The 18,876-nt window shown below is 37.7% G+C and overlaps 1 protein-coding gene across 1 annotated transcript in view; it reads left to right on the top strand.

Annotated features, from left to right (window-relative positions):
* The window catches only part of LOC122798074 (collagen alpha-6(VI) chain-like), a 1,097,601-nt gene that overhangs the window by 982,227 nt on the left and 96,498 nt on the right, over positions 1–18,876 (top strand). Inside the window, exons 35-36 of the mRNA XM_044066731.1 lie at positions 12,762–12,773; positions 12,862–13,349. Coding sequence (XP_043922666.1) covers positions 12,762–12,773; positions 12,862–13,349 — 500 coding nt within the window. The remainder of the gene's footprint in view (positions 1–12,761; positions 12,774–12,861; positions 13,350–18,876) is intronic.

The following is an 18,876-nucleotide window of genomic DNA, read 5'->3' as shown; positions in this document are numbered from 1 at the left end:
CTTCTTCGAAACAGTCACCAAGGCCATTGATGAGGGAAAGGCAGTCCATACAGCCTACCTTGACCTTGCAAAAGCTTTCGACACAATACCCCACTCGGGTATTATAGAGAAACGTACCTGCTTAAATGTAAACCCATATGTCACAAGATGGGTTGCAAACTGGCTAAAGGACAGAACCCACAGGGTTAGAGTTGCTGGCGCCATGTCAAACTCCAAGCCGGTCACAAGTGGTGTCCCACAGGGCTCAGTCCTTGGCCCCCTGTTGTTCGGCATCTACTTCTCAGAAGTGCAGGCAAACATAGGAGGACTATGGCTGACAAAGTTTGCAGATGACTGCAAACTGGGCGCCATTGTGGAAAGTACATCGGACACAGATATCCTTCAGAGGGGTCTCACGGAAACTGAAAACTGGTGCCAGAGCCATGGCCTGAAGTTAAATGCCAAAAAATGTATAGTCATACCCTTCGGGAAAAACAAGGTAACCCCAAGCTATCATATAGGTGGCAATCCATTAAGCACAGAAGAGGTTATCAGGGACCTGGGGACCCAGGTTGACAGTGGCCTTTCTTTTGACACTCACATTGCTAAAGTGGTTAGAAAGACCTTCTACATTGCCCACCTGATCATGAAGGGATTCACATCCAGATCAAGTTAGGTCATTGTTCCCCTGTACTCTTCACTTATCAGACCAATGATCGAGTACAATGCCCCATTCAGGATGTATCTCACCTGACACCTGCAGCAATTGGAGAGACCCCAAAAGTTCCTCACCAAAAGGATAAAGGGACTCCAAAATCTGTCATATGCTGCCAGACTGAAGAAACTCCAGCTCTATTCAGTCGCATACCGCCTGCTCAGAGGTGACCTGTGCCTGACATACAAGGCCATGTCCAACCCGAATTAATGGACATGCTCCACCTCAAAAATCCAAATCTACCAGATCCACTAGAGCAAGCGACTTAAACCTTAGCACGGATATAAATAGGACATGCTGGAGGGATAGATTTGTCACCCAGAGACTCCCTATGCTGTGGAATAAAATCCCGGTCCATGTGAGGCAGAGCACCTCGCTGGCTCTGTTCAAGAGAAATCTTGACCGGTGGATGGGAGATCGTAGGTTTACCCCGGGAATCATCTCTGTGTCACTGCTGGACAGAGGCACAACAAACTAATGGGCACAGTATTTTTTAACATAAGGGGTGGCATAAGCCACAAAACTTTGGGCTAGGCTTATAAATGCCTTAGGGCAGATAGCCTAGTATAAACCTATGAACCTATGAACCTATAGGGGTGGCTTTAAATAAAGAAAAAAATAAAGGTTTCGGTGATATAAAGACCGGAGGCATATATTTTACAACAAATTAAATTTATGTGTTAGGTATAACATTTGGGAATAAAGATATAAGTAGAATTCAATAGGAAAAACAATATAATAAATAATGCAAACATGTCTTTTCTGCAGAACATATAAATTATCATTAAAAAAAGCTTATTTGATAAATTTAGTACTGATAAGAAAATAGCATACTTATCAAGTGTATTTATATTGCCAACAGTATTAGAAAATGAAGTATTGCAAATAAGTTTTTCATTTATATGGGGTTCTATATTAAACCTAGTAAAAATTAGTTTTGTATCTAAATAAAGAAGAAGAAAGAGTTTTGGGTGAATTAACCCAGTAGTAAAAAGTACTTCATTAAATTTCTACAAAGTATTAAAGTGGATAAATGAAAAAAGTTAAAACTTTGGGACAAAAAATCATGGATTTACAAAAGGGGTATGTCTAGAACTGAAATAGATTATTTTATAGTATCAGAAAGTTTAGTTAAAGGAAAAAAGGAGATAGTTGAAACATGATTTTCTGATCATCTTACAATATGGCAAGAGATAAAAGAAAACAAAGAATATATTAAAATAGGCAAAGGAAAAAGGATAAATAAGAAAACATGGAATGAAGAAGGAAAGAGATTGAGTGTACTAGAATATGTTCCTTGGATTTACTTCAGTGCCTTTTGTTTTCATATTTATCTATACCACCTACATTTTCATATTGTACTTTATTGTATTTATAATGCCTGTTATGACTATGCTTCTTGTTAATACAAACTCTTCCAATATTATGTAATTGTTATACTAATTGCCTTTATGGAGCTTTTCTCCCCAGGCCACCACTGAAAATGGGTTTGTCTTGGCCCAGTGGAATTTCCTAGTAAACAAATGGCAATAAATAAATAAATAATAAATAAAAAGATGACAGATTAGTAGTAAAATTGTATACCTATAAGTATGATACATTTTTGAGGCATGGTAAAAAAAGAGTAAAAGAGAAACAGAATGTATAAATGAAGAAATAAAATATTACCAAGAAAAAATATTTTTGTGGAAAATACGTCTTGATGATATAGAAAAAGATAGGAAAGTATGGTACATGAATATAATGATAAAACAGTATGATGCGAAACCATGGGAAAATCTAACAGGTGAAAAAAATAAAGCTGTAAAAATAAAAAGCAAATAGTGTAATCAGAAAGTAGAATGTCAAGATTTTTTGTGGAGACTGGTAATAGATAAACTGACAGTAAAAGGAAATATGCCATATAAAAAGCAAAGTGATAAAATATGTTTACATTGTCAAGAAGAAGAAACTATGGAATGTGTTTTTGAAATGTAAAAGAGTAAAATGTTATGGGGAAACTATGTAAAGAAGATTTTTCTGAAGATATAAAAGAAGTGGATAAAATAAACATGGATTTGATTAAATGTGGATATTATAAGAATAGAAATAAAGAATATGTTAAAAGAATAGACAAAACATTATTTTATGTTATATGGGTTATATGGAATGAAAGAATAAATTAAATTATGTTAAGTGGTAAATGGAGTGTAGCAACAATATTAAATAAGACCAGATAGTGTTTATGGAAAAAGGAGTGGGGGTCTAATAAGGATGAAATTTAGCATGATTGTATAGAAAATTATGAATTTGTGTTTGTACATATGTAAATATTTGGAAATATGTAAATATTTTGTAAATTAGAGTTATTTATGTATATAAATAAAGGACCACTACTCTGTGCTGCTGAAGGGTCCCTTCAATAGCAAGGAAGAGGCCTAAGGGAAGCAGTAGCAGGGAGGCGAAGAAAAAAAGTTAGTGAGAGTTTGGATATCTGAAAGAAGAATTTGGAGAAAAATGTATTTGATATGGAATATCAGGATGCAAAGATTCCTGTGCAGTGAATGAAACAAGTGAGCAGTATTTAGCTGTCTTAACTGGGAATGAAGTAAGCAAGTCCATTGCAGTGATGCAGACAAAAGAATGGGCATTAGGAGGGCTTGCAGGTAATGTTATGTTGAAAATAATTGAGCAGGGTCATCCAAGTGACAGTTCTGCTGTTTCATGGGGTGAGATAACAGATAACCTTTTCAGAAACGCTGAGGATGGTAATGTTGAGAAGGAACCAGGTTTCACAGCAGAAGAACACATCAGTTAAAACTTATGCAGCAGTTATTATAGCAATAACCCACGCCTGGGTGTGGGTAATGCTGGATTTACCCACGGTTGGCGTGGTTTGGTCCCGAAGCCCGAGGACCAAACAAAGCCAACTGTGGGTAAATACAGCATTACCCACACCCAGAAGTGGGTTATTGCTATTATACCATGACATTATTTAAGAAAAGAAACTATTACTTTTCTTAAATAATGGCATAGTATAATGCCTGTTTACTGCCCTTCCGCAGATGTCTGGCATCCGTGGCAGTTCTGATGTACTGCGCGCCTGCGCAGTACATCAGAGTTGTGGCAAAAGCAACGGAGAAAGCAAGATCTCCGTTGCTTTTTTTACTGTTTTCGCTATGTTAAATGGGTTTAATATAGTGAGACAGTTTTAAAATAAGCAACGGAGATGTCCGTTGCTTATTTTAAAACTGTCTCGCTATGTTAAACCCATTTAACATAGCAAAAAAGCAACGGAGATCTTGCTTTCTCCGTTGCTTTTTAGGTTCGCTATGTTAAATGGGTTTAGCATAGAGACAGCTAAAATAAGCAACGGAGATCTCCGTTGCTTATTTTAAAGCTCTCGCTATGTTAAACCCATTTAACATAGCGACAGTGTTTAAAAGTAGAGTTATACTAATGGAAAAAAGTCCGGGCGACCGGACCTTTTTCCATTAGTATAACTCGATTTACAATGTGCACGCTGGCCAATCAGCGTGCACGTTTGGGGGGGGTCATGGTATAATAAAAGATATTAAAAGATGAAAGCAACAGCAAACTGAGAAGGAGTCTGGTTTTATTGCAGCAGAGAATGCAGTCATTAAATGATTACAGCAGTGACAGCATGCAAAAAAGAGAGCAGCAATAAACTGTAAGTATACCTGTTTTTAAAAAGAATAGAAGGCCAACTCAGAGGATAAGAACAAAAAAATGACAGTGTAATAGATATTATGCATGGGACAATTTGGTAACTGTTTTGGGATTTAAAGATCAAAAAAATTCTGTCTTTTATAAATGTAGAAAGAGAGATTTTTTATGACTTAACACTTGAAATCGAGGGACTGATCATGACATTTCTGGAACTGTGTAACAATAAGAAAGACATTTATCCATGGAACAATTATTCACTTTCTGGTAGTAACTTATTTGTTAAGAATGTTAATTTGAGGTTGGCAATGATTAAATGGAAGAAGACATTAACTCATGCAAGGTTTGTGTGAACTTATTGATAACATTGCAAAATTAAGATATAAAAGAAATGTATGGAATAGAGGGTGAAATTTGGAAGCCATTTTGAAATGTGAAAAATAACATGGTGAAACATTTGCAAAGTGTTATTTTTGTGGTTGATCATAGAGGGATATTAAGATATGCTTGCCTGCCTAAATCATGTTTCTTTGTAGAGACTTTTCTCATTTAATTAATGATTGTGACAAGATGCCAGACTGCTAGGTATATTAAATCCCTTGTTTTGCAGTCTGCATATAACTTAAATACATACTCCTGTCCAGAATCTGGATGAATAAACACATTTAGACAGGACATATAACAACATTGATTACAGCTTCTACAAGGGTGGTTACCAAATCTCACCTCACCTTGAAGTGGTTGCTGTGTTATGAGAATCCAAGAAACACTAGAGTCAGCTCTGTGAGATTAGGTACCCACCCTTGTCTATCTCTATGTAGGTAAGATCAATAGAACCCTATGTGAGCATTTTAGAGAACATATTTATGCAATGAATAGGGAGGATGATAGCAATGCTTTAGCCAGGCATATCGTAACCCATGATATTTCACGTAAGTTCAAGTTTAGTGTGTTAGAGCTTATATATAAAACAACACGACTTGGGAACCTGAAAAATCACACAGAGAAACAGGAAGCCATATGGATAATGAAGTTACAAGCAGATAGGGCACATGGACTTAATGATAGAGTCTCATTAAAACCCTTTCTCTTAGATAGACCCTACACTCATTAGTATGACAAGAACATATGTTAGGCCATGTGTCTCCATTAGTCACAATGTTTCTTTATATATAGTTATATATGTTTTTTAATAAGAAATATGTATTTGGTTCATGTTCTATAGAGGTATACATGCATATCTGTGTTGCTAGAGTAGTAGTTTATATGCTCATTTTAGAGATTAAACATTTTATAAATATATTTTTATGCATAGAATTATTTCTAAGTATATATATATATATATATATATATATATATATATATATATATATATATATATACATACATACAGTTTTTAGGGATAGACAGTTCTATTAAATAGTAGATTTTTAGTAATTTGTTATAGTGTCCTTATGCATGCAAAGTTGTATAATTGCATAAATGTTTTTACAGACTCTAATAGATCACTCACAGGTGAAAGAGAAGGACAATACATACATGTTTATGTGTTTCCACCTTTAAATAATTGAGTTTGGGATAATTGCTTACCTTTTATTGGTTGAATGTTTTTTTAAATTGTTTGAAACCTGCTATAAAATGTGGTGTTATTTATTAATGGTCATACAGTCTGATGAAGCGTTGTGATCAACGTGAAAGCGCTTACTGACCAGGTCCTTTTGATTTTACTTTTTCTGGAATAAAAATCAACTTTTATGGTTGTGGTGTGCCTCGCGGTTTATTTTCTTCATAGTATAAAGGTTACATACATGCATATAAACATTTCAAACATTGGCAATATTGCCCTTCTAGCCTGCCAATATAACCAAACAGTTGTTCCCACAATAAGTGTCCAGGCTGTTCTAAAAAATATCTAAACTAGGGCTTGCTTTAATTTACTTTAGTAGACTGTTCCATTCATCAGCTACTCTCTCAGAGAACCAGTTACTACACTTCTCATTCCCATAAAATCTTCTACATAGGATGTCTGATGATTCTCTACTACTTTTAGATAACCCCTGACATTCCCAGAGGTATTTGTCTCTAAATGCCCTATATACCTGAATAAAATATCTTCTTAAATATCTATATAAGATGCTATACAAGTTCAAATATTTTAGTCTTACATAATAACTTAAATTTTCACATCCATGGGTGTCCTTGGTATATTTCCACTGTACTCTTTACAGTTTACTCATGCTTGTTTTCTTATAAGGTTTCAATATTGTTATTCCATACTCAAGTTTGGGTCTAATAAGTGTTTTAGGTATGGTCTCATCAAATGCTGAAGTTAAATCTGTATAAATCACATCACAGCACAATTTTTCATTCATAACAATTATTATATTACTATGGAACATCATGTTAGAGGTGGTAATAGATCTAATTTCAACATATGCATGGTGATAAGTCCCAACCATTCCCTTTCTGACAATAACTTATCCAATATTACCTTCTGCATTATTTTCCACAATATGAAAGTCAGCTTAAGGATCTGTATGACTGGGTTTGTCCTACTCCCCTTTTCCATTAAATATAGGTTTAATAAGTGCATGTGTCATATCATGAGGAATCTCCCAATATTTATGGGACCTAGTAAATAATAAGTATAATGGTACTGTAAATTCTTGCTGAAGCATTCTCAGGTCATTATTATTAATTCCATCTCCTCCTTGTGCTTTGTCTGGATCCAGTTTGTATAGTTGTTTTTCAATACAATTTAATTTAATTTCAGTATCTGAGGTTACCTGGATGTTGCTAGAACAACTTATAACCTACTTTGTGCAGCCAAACTGTTTTACATAATATTTTGTAAATATATTTCTAACCTGTTGTGCCTGAGAATACATTTTAAAATCTGTACACAGTTTATCAATTTGTATATCTGTACTCCTACAAATTATGTATCTGTAGTTTCCTATTATTCTCAATATCTTTACATACATTTTCTTCAGACTTTTCTTGCTCTCATCTCACACTATGCTTAATTTTTTTGTCCAACTTATTTCAGTTTTCAAAGTTGTAGTTTGACGTCTTTTCCATTTCTTATATTTTTTGTCTCTCACCTTAATCAGGTATCTTGTTCTTATTTATATATATCACCTGACATTGTATGCCTAGATCCTACAATTTCTCTTTCAAAACTTTCTATATTCCTTCTGCAGTTTTAAGCATCATTCCAACTAGTTTTACATAGTGACTATTTTCTCTACTACTTTTTGATAAGCTCAGACATTCCCAGAAGTAGTTGTCTCTAAACTTACTATATACCTGAATAAAATCTCCGCTTGCCTCACATCCTCTATTTTTGTCATTAATCATCTGTGCACTAGTTTAGATTTCAGTTAGGCAGAATTATCAATCAACAAATTAACCTTTATAACTCCATGATCACTGCACATCAATGGTGGTAAAACATGACTTGAAGTAACAGTAATTTCTTAAGGAACACAAACAATGTCTAGTATATTCCATCCCCTGGTAGTTTTTTTTACAATCTGAAGCAACTGTTCTTGAATATACATTGTGAATAATTTTCTTACTAATGTTAATATATCAATATTATTCCAGTCTGTTTCTGGTAAATTTAAGTCCCCAGCCACTATTATGTTTCCTTCCTATGTTTCAAGCAAGAAATATATAAATTCCTAATTTTGGTGGTCTATACACTCAAAAAATTGTTATATGTTCCAGGGTTGTCTTTATTGCCACAGTTACACAATCTATAGTATTGGTGTTATCACTGAACATGTAATAATCACAGGTCTCATAACTGTCTTTAATTGTATCATAACACCTCCACCTGATTTTTTATTAGAATGTCTGTTACAGTAGAAATATTTGTACCCTCTCAGAACTGGTTACTACAAGTCATTGTTCTTTAACCATGTTTCACAAACAATAACAACATCAATATTGTGGGAACGTAGCAAATTTTCCAATAAAAAAATGTATTATTAATGCTCCTAGCATTAACAACCATCAGAGATACATCAAATGTTGTTGTCCGTGAACTGTTAAATTTTCTGCCTGGAAAAAATCCTACCTTGTGTTTGTCAAATATTGCAAAATATCTGCTGCAAAAATTATCTTCCCTGGTTCTGAGAAATGTACACCATCTTAAATGAACATATGTGTGCCGAAAATTAGGCTCAGATGCTCTACACATTTCCATTTTTTTAACACAGGACATTTTTTTCGTGTAGGAATTTACCCCAAAAATCTTTTCATTCAAAGTGACCTGACTCTCCTTTCTATATATGATTTGTAAAAAAAATATGTCCCAACAGTTGTACAAGCTATACTATCAAAGAGGGCTGTAAGTAACATTCAGAGAGTCCTTGCATATGAGATCATTTGTACTAACATGACTGAAAACAGATCCATACTTCCTTACATTAAGGCATTCTAAGGCTTGGCTCACATCCTCTGTTTTTGCTTCTGGCAAGCATAACACCATTTGATGTTCATTATCATCTCTGCAGATGTAAGTATCAGTTCCTCTACTAACTGAATCTCCAATTACAAGAATATCTTTTCTAACCAGATCTGAAGAATCTTCAACTTCGAATTCAGTAATATCTGCTCTGTCAGTTGCTACAAAGGAATGAGCTTCATCAGTATTAGTCTTATTAATCCCACTGCTTTCATTGTGTATTACAGTTGCAAGCATACGGTTCTCATCCAGCTGGCTTTGTACATCCACAACTGGAGCCATGCTGTCAATGTCTGACTTTCTCTCCTTTTCCCTTACAGTGATGTTCTTCAATCCTTCCACTTTCAACTTTGATTTCTTCCGTTTCACCTGCCCCCTTGCCTCTTTTTTCTACCTTCTCTTTTGAAAAAAATGCTGCCTTTTTCTGTAGGCTGAAGATTTTTTGCCAGAATAATGTTATAATTCCCTGTAATCTGTGTTACATAAAAAACATTGCCATTTTAGTATGTATTCTCTTTACAGACTTTTATCAGTTTATTTTTCTTCCTTGTTATTTGTTGTGAACTTCTTCCTTTATTTCTTTCTTTAGGTCCTTCTAAATACTCTGAATCATAAGATTGCTGTTTGATTTATTTAAACTGAATAATTTTGTAATTAATGTTGTACGAAAATTACTCGTTACTTAGTTTCATCAGTTTCACTCATCCCAAAAGTTGCAACATATAAATCATTTTGTTTTTATTTTTCCTCAGAAACATTATTTATGCAGTCCTCATCTGCTCTGTATGTTAGCATGAGGCTTCCTTTTACCTGTTGCACTCGTTCCTTGCATTATTATTATTATTATTATTATTATTATTATTATTATTATTATTATTATTATTATAGGTTCATAGGTTGGTACTAGGCTATCAGCCCTAGGGCCTATACAAGCCTAGCCATAACAATTCCCTGGCTATTTCTTCCCACACTATTTACTTCCTGGACCCCTGTCTAGCAGGGCGACTGACGTGATCCCCCGGGTGAATTTCCTTTCTCCCATCCAATCGTCAAGGTTCCTTTTGAAGAGGACCAAAGAGGCACTCTGCTTGACATGTATGGGCAATCTATTCCAGAGTCTGGGGAGTCTCTGGGTCAGGAACCTATCCCTCCAGCATGTTTTGTTTATTGTGATGACAAGGTTTAGATCCCTGGAGCATGTGGCTCTGAGGTATTGGGATTTCTTTAAGTGTAGCATGTCCAACAGCTCTGGGTTTGACATGGCCTTGTATGTTAAGCAAAGATCGCCTCTGAGTAGACGATATGCGACAGAGTATAGCTGGAGTTTTTTAAGGTGGTCAGCTTAGGGCATCTGCTTTAGGCCTGTGATTTTTTTTAGTGAGGTATTTCTGTGGCCATTCCAGTTGTTGCAGATGTCTTGAGAGGTACATACCAAACGGGGCATTGTATTCTATAATGGGTCTAATGAGGGATGAGTACAGTAGGACAATGACCTCCTTTTTTCTGGATGAAAAGCCCTTAGTGATGAGGTGTGCCACATAGAAGGATTGCCTGACTGTTGTGGCGATGTGGTTATTGAAGGTGAGACCACTGTCCACCTGTGTCCGTAAGTCTCTTATCAAACTTTCGGTGTTTAGTGTACTGCCACCTATATGGTAATTCACAGATACATGTTTTTTCCCAAAGGGGATAACTATACATTTCTTGGCATTGAGCTTGAGCCCATGGCTCTGGCACTAAGCATCTGTTTCTGTAAGGCCCTTTTGTAGAGTATCCACATCATTTGGGGATTCAATAATGGCTCCCAGTTTGCAGTCATCTGCAAACTTTGTTATCCAGAGTCCCTTAGTGTTGGCCTGTACTTCAGAGAAGTAGATGCCAAACAAGAGTGGTCCCAGGACTGAACCCTGAGGTACTCCACTTGTTGGAGCTGGATTTGGAGTCGGCTACTTTTACAGTGTGGGTTCTATCAGTAAGCCAGTTAGCAACCCATTGGGTGATGTAGGGATTAATGCCCAGCTTAGTAAGTTTGTCTATGATTCCAGAGTGGGGGATGGTGTCAAAGGCCTTGGCAAGGTCTAGATAGGCTGTGTGGACCACCTTACCCTTGTCCATGGCTCTGGAGACTGATTCGAAGAAGTCAAGCAAGCTCAGGAGACAAGATTGGCCCTTCACGAACCCAAACTGGGTGGGGTCCAGTGTTTGAAGGTTGCCAATGTCTTTGTTTATAAGTTCGATGATAATACACTCCATGGCCTTGCAGCTAAGGCTTGTCAGACTGATGGGATGGTAGTTTCCGGGATCCAAGGTGGATCCCCCCTTGTGGAGTGGGATAACTGTACCTGTCCACCACTCAGTGGGCATGAAACCTGAGGTGAGGCTATGATTAAACATCACACTTAGGTGAGGTGCCAGTTCATATTGTAGTTCATGTAGTACACAGCCCGAGATGTCATCTGGTCCCATGGATGCTGTATTCTTAGCTTTGGAGAGTGCATTTTTTACCTGTGTGGTCGTTATTACTGGAATTTGGCAATCTTCCGGTATTGAGATGGGCCATTTAGGGGGTGAGAAAGGGGTGAAGTTGGCACTGAATCGATCTGCCAGGATATTGGCAATATCCTTGGGATCAGTATATTTAATGCTTTAGCTCAGAGCAGATCTGAGCATTGCCATTTAGATTCTTGACATAGTTATAGAATGCCTTGTTTTTGCCTTTGGAATCTTTGGCAATTTTATTTTCGTAACTAGCTTTGGAGGATTTTATGAGGGATCTCAGTTTCTTACTGAGGCTGATAAGGAAGTTTTTTGCATCCTGGGATTTTCCTCTTTTCTGCAACAGTTTCTTCCTTTTGTTGTAAAGTTTGTTTATGGCAGCGGACCACCAGATTGGCTTCTTTTTTTTGGATGACAGCATCTTGGTTCTATTTGGGATGGCTCGATTTATGCATGAGTGGATGTGCTCGTACAGTGCCTTAGTGTAGGATTCAGCAGTTGAACTTTCAGCTCCCATCTGCATGGGTGTCGTGAAGTTTGTCACTTCTGACTTGAGTAGCATGAAGTTGGCTTTGGAGAAGTTTTTTATGGATGTTTCCTTACTGGGGGGTGGGGGTGGGATGTGGATATTAAGGGTGATTAGCTTATGGTCAGACGTGACTAACGAGGGGGTGATCATAGGTGTGGAGCATCGATTTCCCATGTTGGTAATGACCAGGTCTAGGATATTGGAGCCCCTGGTGAGACTATGGATTAGCTGATCCAGGGGGTTAGAATTTATGAATTCCAAGAACCGTTATTATTATTATTATTATTATTATTATTATTATTATTATTATTATTATTATTATTATTGTTACCATTAGGAACTGCTGTTTTTTTCAGCTGTAAAAGACCCACACACATGGGATGGTTTCATTGCCACTCTGCTGTGCATTTGTCTTGAAGAATATACTGTCACATTAATAAAATAAAAACAGATTGTTAGAATTTCTCATGAAAATGTCTGCCTTATTTGCTGCTCAAACAAAACCACATTCCATGGAAACATACATGTACAGTTCTCATGTACTTTGGGACAAGACATTCCAGTTACATTCCGTATCATTTTAAAGGTGGAGGATAGACAATGAATCACAGTTTTTTTTTCTTTTCCTATAACTTGACCTACTTCTATATAACAAAGATCACCTGAATTTTACAAGTGTTAATGGTAGTAACTACAAATTGCCCTTAAGCACCACTATTTCAAAATCAGAAATTTGTAATGTTAGTTCAAGTTTAGATCTCTTAAGGGACAGAAATAAATAGCTGTATAATCCATTGATGTTATTGTATCAGAATGTTAGACACAAGATCACATAATCATTAACTTTCTTAGTTTTATGAAACTTTTCTAAACTGAAATGTTCTTGTTTTTCTATTCTGCAGCTTGTTGCCAAGGTAGGTGATACAAAATCTTCTTTTTGCACATATTCACATTTTTTCAAAGTGTGTTGTGAATGAAATAAACCAATGGTATATTTTCTAGGTAACACATGCCCTAAGTATCCAACAGAATTGGTATTTCTGCTTGACATGTCCAATTCGGTTACACCACAGATGTTTCAAAGCATGAAGAGTATCATGACATCATTACTGCAGGAAGTAACTGTAAGTGAAAGCAACTGCCCCTCTGGGGCTCGTGTGGCAGTCCTCTCCTACAACTCCAAAACAAGGTATCTTATCCATTTCAGTGACTTTAGCAAGAAGAGCAAATTGCAGAACGAAATTGCAAATATAACCTTCCAGAGATCTGGTTCAGCCAACGTTGGGGCTGCAATGAGATTTGTTGCAAGAAATGTTTTCAAACGAGTTCGTTCAGCTAACTTATTAAGGAAAATTCCTATTATTTTGACTAGTGGCCATAGTGAGGATGACATTTCCATCATGACAGCTGCCTTGGAATATAAAGCATTAAGTATCACCCCAGTGTTTTTAACTTTCGATGACAATCCCAGCCTTAAAAAGGTCTTCATGGTAAGAATGTATACTTACTTTTTATAAGGGTTCACAAATAAAATAGTTTCTTTCTATTACAATTTTTATAAACAAATTACAGAGTCTTTAGCCAGGAGTAACATATTTTAAAGTAAATCAAAACTCAAAAGGTGGTTGTTCAGTTTTGTAGCATTCTACATAATGAAAATGCAGATTATGATTTTATTACAGTGGTCTAAAGTGCTTGTAGAATTCTTGCATCTTTATTTGAATGTCATATATTTTTTCCTGGAAGTGTCATTTAGCACATGTTTATACTCTGCAGTATTCCAGAATTATGGAGATACAGATAGACTTAAACAGGATAGCAGAGAACATATCTCTATATCTATATCTATATATCAACAGGAGAAAACATGATTCAGAAGCAAAATCTGCTAGGTCTTCAGTTGCATATTTGTGCTGTGTAAAAATCAAGGTTGTCCAGGTTCTGAGAGCTTTACTGAAATACGTGATTGTTACAAAATGCAGATGCACACAGTATAGGTCTTGTGCTGAAATTATGATGTTAAAGCATAGGGTGATCGACAGACACTATGGTCCTTGGATCCATGCCTTTGTCCACAGAATTTCATTGGTTCTCAGGGGTATGGTGTCACATTTCAAAACATGGGCATACTGAGACAACTGCCTCATATTCATTGCAACCCTCTTCTCCTAGCACATAATTCTTCTGCTTGTGAGAAATGCATCTATATCAGTAACCTGGAATCCATGCTCTTTCATGCCACAGTCAGCAATCCTGACAAAGAGGAGATTGCCAGCACAAACACCAGACCATCCATATCACATAGCCAAGCACAACACACATCCACCTATGCAGAGGTCCTCAATAAAAGCTTACCTAAACAGCAGAGACCTCCATAACACACACACAAACATTCCACATGCAACATCAAATATATCACAGACAGCAAACAGCACACCAGTGTCTCACAAACACAGCCCATAAGGCATAACAATAAACCAACACAGCCCATAAGGCAGAACAATAAACCAAAACATATTAATCATTGGCGACTCCATTGTGAGACACACCGATGTCCCCCCTCACCAGGCTAGGCAAGGAGAAGATCACGGTCGGTTGTCTGTCAGGTGCCATAATCCCCCACATCATCCATGCACTTAAGTCTCTCCACAACAGGTACAGGCATGACTCTGTCATTGTCCATGTTGGTGTGAATGATTTGAGATGTTCTTCCCTGGACTATATGAAGAGAGACATGATTGAGCTCTCAGAGAATGTGTCTCAGGCAGGTATAACCTTAGCCCTAAGCAGTAACTAACCTTCACCAAGAATGACACCACAATACCAACCAAAAATAATTGACTTCAACAATTGACTTAGTTTCTGGTGTCATTCCAAGGGGATCCAGTATCTGTCTGCCTGGGATGACATGGTTGACAGGCCTTAATGCTTTGCCAGAGATGGCCTCCACTTGTCTCCCCTGGGATTATGGATTCTGGCCAAGAGTCTTGCTTCCCCCATTGTTCTTTTTTAGGCAATGTCCCAAAGACAAATCTTACAACATAAAAGATCTGTCACAAAGCAAATTGAAGGTCATGCTACTTAATGCTAGGAGCCTTAACCATAAAATGCACTCACTGGAAGCTCTCTTCACACTAGAAGATGCAGACATCTGTGCAGTCACAGTAACTTGGTTCAAATCTGCGGAGAGCACCCCATGCCTTACCAGGCTATACCTCATTCCACACATTCTGACCCCAAAATGAGGTTGGGAAGACTAAGGGTGGTGCAGTCTCTATCTTCATTAATGACAAGCACACCTCCAGACTGGTTTGCCAGCATGACGCACTAGAACTGCTCCAGGTGCAATTGACAATTGGCAAGACACCCATCCAAGTTATAGCCAGATATAGACCCCATTCCATGACTCAGGACGCCCACTCTTCCTACCTGGACCTACTTGAATCCATCAAGGTACCCCCTAACACCCTGATCCTTGGTGACTTCAACTACCCCACCATAGACTGGGTGAACTATTCTTGCACTAATGTACTCACCCAATGATTCCTTGACTTCATTAGTTCTAACACACTAGATCAGCTCATCCCATCCCCCATAAGGGGAGATAACATTCTGGACATGGTTCTCACCAACATAGGTGACCACTGCTCCCCCCCACTAGTAAGTTCTTCCCTGGGGAGATCAGACCATCAGTCTGTCTCATTCGAAGTTTCTATCCCGCTTCTCAAAATTTGACTACAGCCTCCTAAGGTTGGGTATCAGTAGCTTCACACCACTTCCCCCATCAGAGGATGGAGACAACTATGCTGAGCAGTGCCAGTGCAGTATACAAGTACTTGTACAACTGCATGGACTCAACCTTACCCAACTGAATTAAAACCTGCTCCTCAAGGAAACACAAACCTGTTTGGTGGACATGCTCTATCAACAGGCTTTACAACAAAAGGAAGAAACTGTTATCTAAGGTTGAAAAGGTATAAATTCCCAATTAGAAGAACTTCCTTAGCCTCAACAAGAAAATTAGATCACTAGTGAAAACCTGCAAGGTCAATTATGAATCAAAACTAGCCTCCAAAACAAAGGGTAACCACAAAGCCTTCTTGAGTTACATCAGGAATCTCCATGGCAAAGCTCAGGTTTGTTCTGAATTAGTTCTTAATGGTACCACTTACACTGATCCTGTTGACTTAGCCAATCTGCTAGCAGATACACTGAATATAAAAAGTGTACACACCCCTGTTAAAATGCCAGGTTTTTGTGATATAAAAAAATGTGACCACAATAAATCATTTCAAAATTTTTCCCACCTTTAATGTAACGTATAACCTGTACAATTCAACTGAAAAATAAACAAATCTGTTAAGGAAAAAAATATAAAAAATAAAAAACGTACAATAAGCTGGTTGCATAAGTGTGCACACCCTTAAACTACTACTTTGTTGAAGCATCATTTGATTTAATTACAGCATTCAGTCTTCTTGGGTAGGAGTCTATCAGTATGGCACATCTCGACATGGCAATATTTGCCTACTCTTCCTTGCAAAAGTGCTCCAAATCTGTCAGATTGCAAGGGCATATTTTGTGCACAGCCCTCTTCAGGTCACACCACAGATTTTCTATTGGATTTAGGTCTGGGCTCTGGCTGGGCCATTCCAAAACATTAATTTTCTACTGGTGAAGCCATTCTTTTGTTGGTTTGGATGTATGCTTGGGGTCATTGTCATGTTGAAAGGTGAAATTCCTCTTCATTTTCAGGCATCTAGCAGACACGTGAAGGTTTTGGGCCAAAAGTGACTGGTATTTGGAACTGTTCATAATTCTCTCCACCATGACTAAAGCCCCAATTCCAGCTGAAGAAAAGCAACCCCAAAGCATGATACTGCCACCACCATGCTTCATTGTGAGGATGGTGTTCTTGGTGATGCAAAGTGTTGTTTTTGCGCCAAATGTACCTTTTGGAATTGTGGCGAAAAGGTTCAGCCTTGGTCTCATCAGACCATAGCACATTTTTCCACATGCTTTTGGAAGACTTGATGTATTGTTTTGCAAATTTTAGCCAGGTCTGTATGTTTTTCTGTGTAAGAAAAGTCTTCCATCTTGCAACTCTACCCCATAGTCCATACATATGAAGAATATGGGAGATTGTTGTCACATGTAGTACACAACCAGTACTTGCCAGAAATTCCTGCAGCTGCTTCAGTGTTACTGTAGGTGTCTTGGCAGACTCCTTGACCAGTTTTCAATATTGTCTTTTCATCAATTTTGGAGAGATGTCCAGTTCCTTGCAACATCACTGTTGTCCCATATTTTCCTCCATTTTTTTGATGACTGTCTTCACTGTGTTCCATGGTATATCCAATGCTGTGGAAATTTTTTGTACCCTTCTCCTGACTGATACCTTTCAACAATGAGATCCCTTTGATGCTTTGTAAGCTCTCTGTGAACTATGGCTTTTGCTGTAGCAGGCAACTGATTAAATGTCAGGAAAATACTACTAGGACAGCTGAACTTTATTTAGGGTTAATCAGAGTCTCTGTAATTGATGGTAGGTGTGGACCCAAAAAGACTGAATGTTGTAATTAAATCAAAAGGTGTTTCAACAAACTATTAGTTTAAGGGTGTGCACACTTATGCAACCAGCTTATTGTACGCTTTTTATTTTTTATATTTTTCCCCTAACAGATTTGTTTGTTTTTCAATTGAATTGTACAGATTATAGGTCACATTAAAGGTAGGAAATATTTTGAATTGATTTATTGTGGTCTCATTTTTTTATATCACAAAAACATGGCATTTTAACAGGGGTGTGTACACTTTTTATATCCACTGTAGGTTCAGTGCAAGCTTCACCCCACTGTACCCTGCCAAAGGCCCATTTGACATCCCTGATACTTGTCCCTCACCTCACATCTCCATAGATCAAGTGTTAAATGCCCTATCCAAGGCAAAGAACACAGCTTCCATGGAACCTGATAGTATCCCAGGCTGTATTCTGTACCAACTCCAGTAAGAACTAGCTTCGCCATTGAGCACCCTATTCAACCACAGCCTAATTACAGGTTTCATTCCAGCAGAGTGGAGAACTGCCACTATCATCGCCTTGCACGAAGGTGGTGCCACTACTGACCCTGGAAACTATCCCCTCATTAGTTTGACAAGTCTGATCTGTAAAGCCATAGAGCATATTATTATGGACCTCATAAACAAGGACATAGGCAATCTCCAAGCACTTTCTCCCACCCAGTTCAGATTTGTCAAGGGCAGATCTTGCCTGTTGAACCTGGTTGACTTTTTTGAGACTGTCTCCAAGGCCCTAGATAAGGGAAAATCAGTACATACAAATTAGCTTGACTTGACCAAAGCCTTTGATACAATCCCCCCGGGTATCATAAAAAAGCTAACACAGCTTGATGTAAATCCCTATCTCATCAGGTGGGTGGCCAACTGGCTCATTGGTACATCCCACACAGTCTAAATAGGTGCCTCCACCTCCAAAAACAGACCTGTCACTAGTGGTGTTCCCCAGGAATCTGTCCTGGGACCCCTACTGTTTGGCATCTACTTTTCAGAGGTTCAGACAAAGACACAAGTCTGTGGCTGACCAGGTTTGCAGATGACTGTAAGTTGGGTGCTGACACTGACCCCCCAAATGATGTTAACATACTACAAGAGGGTCTCACAGCAGCAAATGACTGGTGCCAATGTCATGGCCTTAAGTTAAATGCAAAAAAAAGTATTATTATTCCATTCAGCAAAAACACGGGCCCTACTGATTACCACATCAACGGTGATCCCCTAAACACACAACTTGTGGTGACAGAATTGGGTACACAGATTGACAACAATTTCACATTTGACCGTCATGTACTGGCAGGGGTCAGGAAAGCCTTTTACTTGGTTCATCTCATAAGTAAAGGAATTGCATCCTGAAAAAAGGAGGTTATTACCTCTCAGTATTCCTCCCTCATTAGGTCAATAATTGAGTACAATGCCCTGTTTGGTATGTACCTCTCCAAA

This window comes from Protopterus annectens, chromosome 3.part1 (genome assembly GCF_019279795.1).
Source record: "Protopterus annectens isolate FY-2018-M chromosome 3.part1, PAN1.0, whole genome shotgun sequence".
NCBI classification, from domain to species: domain Eukaryota; kingdom Metazoa; phylum Chordata; order Ceratodontiformes; family Protopteridae; genus Protopterus; species Protopterus annectens.
This window is presented reverse-complemented; position numbering and strand designations above follow the sequence as displayed.